Source organism: Dreissena polymorpha, chromosome 8 (assembly GCF_020536995.1).
Source record: "Dreissena polymorpha isolate Duluth1 chromosome 8, UMN_Dpol_1.0, whole genome shotgun sequence".
Taxonomy (NCBI): Eukaryota; Metazoa; Mollusca; class Bivalvia; order Myida; family Dreissenidae; genus Dreissena; species Dreissena polymorpha.
In genome coordinates, this window is record NC_068362.1 from 32,254,514 (window position 1) to 32,265,405 (window position 10,892).

At 35.8% G+C, this 10,892-nt stretch overlaps 1 protein-coding gene across 1 annotated transcript in view; it reads left to right on the forward strand.

Annotated features, from left to right (window-relative positions):
- The window catches only part of LOC127840427 (transcription factor LBX1-like), a 15,118-nt gene extending 6,487 nt beyond the window's left edge, over window positions 1-8,631 (forward strand). The window contains exons 4-5 of the mRNA XM_052368844.1: window positions 6,190-6,406; window positions 8,625-8,631. Of these exons, the coding sequence (XP_052224804.1) occupies window positions 6,190-6,406; window positions 8,625-8,631 (224 nt within the window). The remainder of the gene's footprint in view (window positions 1-6,189; window positions 6,407-8,624) is intronic.
- The last annotated feature ends 2,261 nt before the right edge of the window (window positions 8,632-10,892 follow it).

Sequence of the window (10,892 nt, forward strand, 5' to 3'; positions counted from 1 at the left end):
ATTTCTTTCGCAAAATCATTCATCGTGCAATATTTAAAAAAGAAGTCCTTGCACGCGACCAGGGTATAGCCCACAGTGTTGGAGACAGGGTAGTATTCCATAAGCTGTTTATACCGTCAATGTCGCGAGTGAAAATGGGATAAACATAGCGTATACAACGGTGTGCCTTAAACTTCAGTTATGTTTAGAAAATTATTTTGTTCAGACACACAGAAAAGAGCAGAATGCAGCAAAGGATCAAGAGATTGATGAATTGAGAAGGAAAATTGAGGTATCGTAAATATTTCAACAATTATAAGATTATTAAATTAGTAAATAACCCGCTGTACCAAAATAAAGCTAGCAATAGTCATTTTAAAAAAGCTATTAATCTATGTATTTGTTTACCAAAGTGCATTTCATATTCTTAGAATTTGGAAAGCGAGGCTCTTACTTTGGAAAATGAAGCAGACGAATTTGAACAACGAGCAAAGCAAATTGAAAGTAAAAGCGAACGGAGTGTGGCAAAAAGCATCTTTGGATTTTAGCAGTCGTTTTTGGCGTAGTTACATGTAAGAAATTATTCCTATACCGACTTGTACAATTAGAAATACAAATCTGAGTATGTGTGTCAATATCGTTAAAAGCACACGTATTTATTGCGAATTTATTATACGTATTTACTTCATAGTGGGTAGCAGTATTTCAATAGCAGTTTCTGGTGGAGCGTATGCAGGCACTAATCTAAACAACGCTGTAGATTGTTCGCGAGCAGCGAAAATCGCCAGAGGTCGAGCCGAGGAGAAACGGGACGAGGCTGTAAAACTTCGTACAAAGCTGAAGGTACTGCTAAAATAAAGGAATCTAAGGGAAGGGATTTCGTGAAACGTGGAGATGAATAATAACATTTCTGTACTAAAGAGATAAAATGCAAAATAATATATGATATTCCCTTGCTTTTATTCAATTTGTGTAACTAAGGAAAATAAATAATTATCAATTTATATATGAACACTTTTCGGCAGCTAATATTTATGGTGGGGAATATTTTGTGTAGTTGACTTGTTTTTATATATTTAACCTATTAAGATCCATAATGAACGTTGTTAAATAAAGGAAATATTTTGTGACAATATTTTTTGACCGATATCAATAATGTTCAAGCACGAGCTTTTCGATCAGTTTCAATGCATCCATCTTTTTCTGCATACGCAATGTCTGTCTATGGCCATCAACAGTCGCCGTGGTGTAATGGATATGGTGTCCGCCTAGCGACCGGGAGGTCACGGGTTCGATCCCCACCGCGGGAGCGTTCTTTAGATCTCCCCCAACACCAACTACGGGTTCTAGGCCCAGGAAACGGACTCGAGAGCGTTTATATAAGCCTTAGGCTTTCGATGCAATCGAGCTAAAATAAATAGGTTTAAACTAGCAGTCGCTTCACATATATGTCATATATGTACACTGTGTATTTTACCTTTAAGGCGACCAATGATTTCTGATTTAAAAGGACACTATTCTAAATAATTACGTAATAAAGGTGAGTTTGATTAATTGGGTAGTAATCAAAATGATAGTAAAAATGTATTTTAGTTCCGAAGTAAAATTATTGATAATTACATTGTTAATATGTACCAGTAACCAAGGACACGCATTTTCAAATAAAAGATACCAATTTTTGTATTTAAACTAAAAAACAACAAGATATCAACAAATAATATTTGATTTTATTGATAGCATATATGTAGTTTGTTATTTTAGCAAATACATTGACAACTATTTTGATTCGAATAAGGCCTCCTTTTAAGCATACAATCAGCGGTTATTTTCCACGATGTTGTTTAAAAGCTCACACGCTTTGTCATTTACTTATGAAAGGTTCAATTACTTTAGGCATAAACAATACTTAGTTAACGCAAATATCCTCGAGACAAAAAGCAATGTGTAGAATATCTCGTATGCAGTGCGTACTTTCTTTGTGTATGCCGATTTATAAACGTTAATGAAAACCGCTGTTTTCGTTCTTGTTAATTTTGTTCAAATGATAAAAACGTATGAAAGCTGTTAGTACATATGCACACAAAAGCTTTAAATACATGAAGGACTACGCAGGTTTAGATTACTGGGAAACGTTTTTTTTTCAATTTTTAAACAGAGTTAAAATGCAAATAATATGTGAAAACGAGTTTACTGAAAAAACATGTACTAAAGTGAATATATTCTTCAAATGACTTCATTTTATTTTGATAAATACTTATTTTATGAGAAATATTATGGTAAAATATTTTTTTCTTTTATTTCAAACTGATTTTAATTTATCAGCTATTAGAATCAGTTTGTGTACTAGACGATCTATATGTGTTCTTTGAAATTATTTGACTTATTATTTGATGATATATAAAGCTGCATTTGCGAAAGAGCAAAGTTAAAGAGCAAGGTAACTCTGAAAAACAATAATGATTTTAGTCCTTATTATCTCATTAAAAAAAAGATAATTATGCAAAAATCAACCACCTCATGGAATTAATTAAACGAATAGCAGCAGATTATGTTTGATTCTTCGAAACTTCGTTTTATCGAAACCCACTAATAAACAGTGTTTAATATTATCAACAAAGACCATGCGCGTCTATTTTCGACGTGTATCGTTAAAAATTAATGCAGAAATGAAGCGTGGACGACCTAAAAGATAGAACATACACTCAATTAGATGGCAAAGGTAAATTTAACGATGTTCAGATGAATCATTTAGCATGGTCGACTTTATTGTTTTTGTTATGAACAATACGTATATTCCATAGTAATGGATCATAAGTTATCTCAGTCTCGTTCAATAGACTACTGGACACCCATGAAAACTGCGTGACCACAAAGGTTATTACGGGATCCCAGATAGTATACAAAAATGAGGAAGGCGTATGCGCGCTGCGCTCAGGGTCGCCTATCCGCTTGTTGTTTACAAACAACGCGTCGAACAAAATCTGTGACCGAAACAAAGAGCAGCAAAAGCACGAGGCTAGCGATTTCGCTTAAAATCAATCAATCTTAGTGATTAGATTGAATGCTTAAAGTACATTGCAAGTACCTAAAATTTTACTGGAATAGCCAAAGACAGTTTTATCGCTTCGATACTGATTGAATTATAAGTTCTACACTCTTATTCATGGCAAGTTTGGCGAGTTTAAAAAGCAATTTTAGCTATCATTTGGATAGGTATTTTTCTGTATTGTATGGATATATTGTTTTGCAACAAAACTAAATAAGTATTGATAACATTATTAGTTCCTTGCACGTTTAAAAAAGCTTTTGTGCCTCCAGATGTTCGTACCACACTTTATTGAATTCGTGAAAAGGAACACTCCATCCATCATAAGTCCATCATGAGTCAAATTAAGCAGGACACTTGTTTTAAATAATGAACGATTAATTTCTTCTGTATATTATGAACAATACTTGTATGCAAATGTATGTACTGTATTGTGTAATCAATTATTAGGATAAGATATATTATTGTTATCCAGCATGCAAAATATTTCCCTAAATTTTAAATCAATGTTGTTATTTCTCAATATAAATGTTTGATCCATTTAACATTTTGTCGGTAAAGACAACATTTCCTGTTTAGCTATTTAGAAAGGCACCGACCAAACTGCTGCAAGCTTCTCTGTTCAGCATATTGTGAGAGCATCTACATCTATGCACTGCCATCAGCCCTCACCAGATATTTGCCTGCTGGTTGTTTGTGTCGCAAGGAAGCAACGCGCCTGGACATATAAGTCACGAACTGGAGTGATTACATCTGACTAAGAGTAAACAAAATACTCTGATTTTAATTGATATTGATTGATTCTACAAAACAATTACATTTAAAGAAGAATCTTTGTGCTGTCTTTTATATAAAATTATTTAGCATTTTTATACCGGGAGCTTAACAAATCTTATGTTATGAAAACCGGAAAGAATCCGATAGCGGGTTTGTTGCATGGACCGTTCACATCACTTTCATGGTGATTGGTCAACGCCATTTCAACGCCAATCTCCTCCAAACTCTAGTTTTACAGTTATTGTCAGTTACTGACTCAGGCATGATCACTTCATAAGTAGATTATGGTAAATCAAGTAACAAAGAATAGTATTGGTAGATTAACTGATTGACATGTGTGAATGAAATACTGTAAAAATAACAAAAATGCTTCATACATTTCTTGCATTAGAAGCTTTAGTGTCAATTTTTCAAAATTACAAATATGCTAATATGTTATTTCCTAGACATCCAACATTTGGACAAAGGGGACACTAAATGAAAAGAGTGGATACACATACATCCTGTGATTGCATGTCGAGTATTTGCACTGAGATCTACAAGGAAAATCCCTTTCGATCGTAGTTCGTTGTTGATCCAAAGTCGATTGCCGCTACAAACGCCCTTCCACCACCTACGGCTAATGCGGAGCTGCGAGTATCCAAGATGTCAGGCATTTGACAGGATTGTTTTATATGCTGTATTTCAGTGAGTTTGAAAGTGCACGTTAAACCGATGCTGTTGGATTTTCTACCGTCAGTAGATGACCTTAGTATTTGAAAAGAAGCTTACAGTTATTTGTTGGGACCGCATAATCAGAACTGTTAATCGAGTGAAGGAACGAATACTGTTATTGCAAGAAATACGTCAGTGAATGTGTGCACATAGTTTGTTTTGTTAGATTATTTCGAATAGCTTAATAATTAATTTAAATGTTTTTTCTATAAAATGGAAAATGCTCGGTAACTGTGTTGGGTGTCATTATGTTCTTTGATTGTGCCTATGATGCTGCATAGAGGCCGATTATTTGAACAAGTGTTTTATTGGTTCTGTAGAAAAAAAACAACACGTGGTTCAACAATGTCTATGTGGACATAAGGTTGATATGCCCATTAATGTGTTTACAAACCTGTTTGGCATGCAGTGACAGTGTTCACATTGCTTACAGGGCGCACCTATAGCATTTGGTTTGTTACAAGCATGCTGATTGGTGCTTTGCTCTATCGATAATCTTTCGGACCAGTCAAATGCCGTGTTTTGTAAAAATAATCGGGTTTATGATAACCCGAGTCGTGTTGACAGACCGCCCGACCATGGTGTGCAAATGTCTGTGAAGAACGACATACATTTGAGCCGCGCTCTGTAAAAAGAGGGTTTAATTCCTGTGCGTTAAATGTCGTCCCAAATTAGCATAATGCATTCCGCACAGGCTTTTCAGGGACGGCACTTTTCGCCTAAACTTGACATTTGATAAGAGGAGAAATTCTTGAAACGAACAATATCCTAAAAGAGGAAAGTGTCGTACTAGCAATGCACAGGCTTATCTGGGCCGACACTTTACGCATATGCATAAAAACACTTTTCGCAGAGCGCGAATCATTTCGATTTTTGGATGAAAAAAGGCGCTCGGCAAAGTTGACTCGGTTCTTTCTGGAAAAATTAAATTGATTGCAACACAATACTATTTCAGTCGCAAACACATGCTGTTTGATGAATAAATATAGCGTCCGTGGTTGGAATTTCAAAAATTAGTTGGTAATGTATTTCATAAAGAACGTACACTAAAACTGGATTATTTCCTTGCAAAATGAAACGGCGATAACAAAAAAATAAATAAATAAAGTCGAATATTACAAAGTGCATGCTTCATCCTTCGCTTCATGTGTACATTTGCTATTGGTCATTACAAATAATTTTAGAATTATTAATCTAACACACCGTAAATTTGAACACATTTAGTTTTATGCATGTTTTATAGGCCCTGTAAAATTCGCCTACTTTTAAAAAAGCGTTCTGTGCAATGGATCGCGTTTAGAAATGCCTAAAAGGCAGATTTTCCTTCCTGAGACTATCGCAGCTAATACGTTGTTCGTTTGTCATGTATGGTCTTTTCAAATTTGATGTTTGTTTTACATTTGATATGTTCATTTTTCAGTGTATAATATATAATGCGTTATTAACAGTACACAAATATGAACGCGTTAGGTTGATTAGCTAATCATAATCCTTGCATTTAATAAACTTAATATCCGTAAATAGCAATCCTGCTATTGCGCGTCGATGTTTATAAATTCCATGTGTTTTATTACAATCGACAAATACCGTTGTGAGTATTGAAAACTAAAATAAATATTCCATTTATAATGTTATCACACTTATATAGAGTAACGCCCCTTTTTCCATTGCAGTTGTTCGACGAATCGGCCATCCATTCCAGAACCGAACGCCACCGAAGCGCAATAAATCGCGCACGTCATTTTCCCGCCTCCAGATCCTCGAGCTTGAGAAGCGCTTCCGCCGACAGAAGTACTTGGCTTCGGCGGAGCGCAGCACCCTTGCCAAGACTCTCAAGATGACGGACGCCCAGGTTAAGACGTGGTTTCAGAACCGCAAGACTAAATTGAGGTAAGTGGTTGGAGTTTTTGTGTCTTTGTATGGTAATGCGTTATAACATCGCTTGAAGGGGTGGCGATTGTTTTGGTGATGCCGCCATATATAGCGATGATATAAGCGTTATCATCGCCAAAGCTATCACGATTTATTTTCTGTTCTGGTTTGTCACTTTCCAAAGCTGCTGTATGTTTGCATGTTCTTTCTTATTCAACAATTTAACAAGAGCACCGCCTTGCGGGTGCAGACCGCTCATCTATTTTCTTTTTAAAGGTGAAGGGACTCTCACTTTCAATCACAAAGGAGGGAGGGGTGGAGTGAAGAGGGGTGCATTGTGTGGGGGTGTGGACATTTATTACATTATCTTCCAAAAATGCGAAAAAGGTAAAAAAAAATCGGGGGGGGGGGGGATTCTTGGGTGCGATGGTTGGACGGTATTTCAAACATAAAATAATAAAAATAAATATTTGTGTTTGTTAACCGTTTCAAAAAAAATGGGGGGGGGGAGGTGGGGTGTATAGTGTGAAGGTGTGGTGGTAATTTGTGAGATGATCTTAAAAAAAAAATAATAGGAGGGGGGATTAGGGTGGGAGGAGGGGGGTGGGGAGGGGGTTCTTGGGTGCGATGGTTGGACGGTATTTCAAACATAAAATAATCAAAATAAATAGTTTTGTTGTTTAACCGTTTAAAAAAAATTGGGGAGGGGGTGGGGTGGGGGGGGTATAGTGTGAGGGTGTGGTGGTCTTTGTGAGATGATCTTAAAAAAAAATAGGGGGGGGGATTTGGGGGGGTGGGGGGAAGGGGGGGGCACGGGCGATGGTTTGGGTTGAGTCTATTGTGGTATGTCAGGTAAGAGTAGTTTTGTCAAAGTATCAATCAAATCTAATCATAAATAAAGAAGTTGTGGCAATTTTAGCAAAATTTAATAATTTGACCTTGAGAGTCAAGGTCATTCAAAGGTCAAGGTAATTTCAACTTGCCAGGTACAGTAACCTCATGATAGCATGAAAGTATTTGAAGTTTGAAAGCAATAGCCTCGATACTTAAGAAGTAAAGTGGATCGAAACACAAAATTTAACCATGTATTCAAAGTTACTAAGTCAAAAAAGGGCCATAATTCCGTAAAAATGACATCCAGAGTTATGCAACTTGTCCTTTTACTGTGCCCTTATGCTAGTTTGCGAGTGTTCCAAGTATGAAAGCAATATCTATGATACTTTAGGGGTAAAGTGGACCAACACACAAAACTTAACCAAACTTTCAATTTTCTAAGTATAAAGGGCCCATAATTCCGTCCAAATGCCAGTCAGAGTTACATAACTTTGCCTGCACAGTCCCCTTACGATAGTTAATAAGTGTTGCAAGTATGAAAGCAATAGCTTTGATACTGTAGGAATAAAGTGGATCTAAACACAAAACATTACCAAATTTTAAATTATCTAAGTATAAAAAGGGCACATAATTCTGTCAAAATGCCAGTCAGAGTTACATAACTTTGCCTGCCCAGTCCCCTTATGATAGTGAGTATGTGTTGCAAGTATGAAAGCAATAGTTTTGATACTTAAGGAATAAAATGGACCTAAACACAAAACTTAACCAAAATTTTCAATTTTCTAAGTATAAAAAGGGCACATAATTCTGTCAAAATGCACGCCAGAGTTATCTAACTTTGCCTGCCCAGTCCCCTCATGATAGTAAGTAAGTGTACCAAGTTTGAATGCAATAGCATTGAAACTTTTTGAAAAAAGTGGACCTAAACGCAAAACTTAACCAAAATTTTCAATTTTCTAAGTATAAAAAGGGCACATAATTCAGTCAAAATGCACGCCAGAGTTATCTAACTTTGCCTTCCCAGTCCCCTTATACAAGGTCGGATAAATACTGTGGGGTAATCGAATTTTGCATTGTGTAGAATAATGTTAAGTTATGTTTGTCACGGCGGTCCTGAAGCGGTTCCCAATTAATTTCCTTATGCAGGCCAGTTAATGAAACTAGTTTAGACGATCCACAAGCGATTCGCGCTGCTTCATTTTGAATTTTATCAATTTCGTTTTTTTCCGCTTGGGTGCAATTGTCCCATATCACATCTGAATATTCGATAAGAGGTCGAATAAACGATATGTAAATTATTTCAAGAGATTTCCGATCAAGCGTGAACCTTAGGTTTCGCATAATATTAATTCGATTCCATGCTTTTTCTGTTATGTATTTAATATGGATGTTCCATTTACAGTCTTTAGAGAGGAAAACCCCTAGGTGTTTGTGGGAACCGACCTCTGGTATTTGTTTAGACATCATTGTTAAAGTACATTGATTTGGATGTTGCTTTCTGGAGAATGTTAGGGATTCAGATTTTGAGGGATTAAATAACACATGCCAATCTAAAGCCCATTTAGATATTTTGATGATATCACTTTGTAGTATTGTATTTGAGATGATTGGATCATCGATAATAATGTATAGGGAAGTGTCATCAGCAAAAAGGCGAATATTACTTTTGATGTCGTAAACAATATCATTAATAAAAATTAAAAATAACAGAGGCCCTAATATGGAACCTCGGGGAACACTGGCTTCTAATATTGCCCAGTTAGAGACTGCGCCTGGAAGTACTACGCGTTGTCGTCTATTATGAAGATAATTAGTAAACCAGGATAGTAACTTTCCTCGAATGCCAATAGCATTTAGTTTATGGAGAAGACCTTTGTGCCATACATTATCAAAGGCTTTACTGATATAAAAAAAGACAGCTTTTACCTCTAAACCATTGTCGAGGGCTTTACAAAACGTATCGTATATATATGTCAGTTGGTTAGTAGTTGAATCACCTGGCAAAAATCCAGACTGAAAAGGCGTAAGTCATTTGTTACTAATGAGGTAATTATATACGTGTTTGAAAATAATTTTTTCGAAAACCTTTTCCATTGTATTTAAGAGGGAAATTGGTCTATAGTTGCCAACTACTTTTGGGTCGCCATTTTTGAAAACAACACTAACGTTAGCTTCTTTTCAACAACTCGGCATGATACATTTATTAAGTAAAACGTTAAAGAACTGACAAAGAGGAGTGGACAGTTGATTTTGGCATTCTTTTAAAATTCGATTATTTATTCCATCTGGCCCCGATGTTTGTCCACGGGAAGTGACTTAAGAATGTCGAGAACATCGGTAAGTGTAATGCATAGAGACTGAAACGAGTTAGCTATCGGTAAATTAGTTAGTTCCGGCATATCTTCATTAGCGATTTCAATTTTGGACTGACTTTGAAAAAAAAATGTTTAGGATATTTGCCGTTTCAAAACAATCGGTTGTGGTAGTATTGTCAATGGGATTTAGGAGTGCTGTATTACGGTTATTGCTAGGCTTATTAATAATTGACTTAAGTATTCTCCACCAGTCCTTAGATGAATGGTTGTTTTGTTTGATTGTATTGCTTAAACTTTCGTAATGCTTATCTTTCGCTTGCCTTATTAATAAAATTGTCTAATTTCTAAATTTAGACCAATAATAATTTGAGTTTTTTGATTTCGCGTGATGATAGGCACGTTTGCGTTTTCTTCTCATTCGACGAATGTGCGTATTTAGCCATGTTGGGTCACGCGGTTTAATTTTAATAGACTTGTTTGGGATACAATATTTAGCGTTAGAAACAATAGTATCGGTGATATCAACGCAATAAGTGTTAACACCATCATTTGCAATAGAATCCAAATCAAATGTAGAGAACCTTTCGCGAAGCAGGTCATAATTTCCATCTGCATATTTCCATATGTGACGCTCATATACTGTTGAATTTGGCTTATTATATTTAAATAGACAATATATGAGACAATAATAACGGTTTTGTTGGTCAAGAAAAGGATCACCAACACCTCATAAAGCCAAGCTATCAAGATTACTTATTAATAATAGGTCAAGAATAGATGAAGACCCTTCCGTAAAGTGCGTAGGTTCGTCAATAACTTGAGCAAGACCATATTCATTACACCAAGAATCGAGTTTTCGGGCTTGTGAGGGCTGATTGCTGTTAAGATTAAAGTCTCCGGTTATTATAATATCGGATATACCAGTTTCGATTGCCAAACCGATGGAGTCATCAATTAACTTAGTGTATGCTGCATCCGCGTTTGGTGGTCTATAAAATAACCCCAAAAAAACATTCCTTTTACTCTTAAAGTGTAGTTCAATCCAAATAGTTTCTAATGGAGTAAGTTCAAGATCCAGTCTACGTTCGTAGTGTATAAAATCTAAAACATATAACATTACCCCACCGTGGCTGTCCTGTGTTCGATCTTTACGTTCCGGTGTTTGGTATGAGGGGATAAAAAGTTCGTCAGTTACGATTGAATTATTAAGCCAAGTCTCGGAAAAATATAATAAATCAAAACACGAGAGCTCTGCTGTGATGATGTCCATCTTGTGCCGTATACTTTGTACATTATACTGAATAAAAGAAAAGTTGTTTTGCAATGATAATATATCAGTAAAATTATTGGACTCC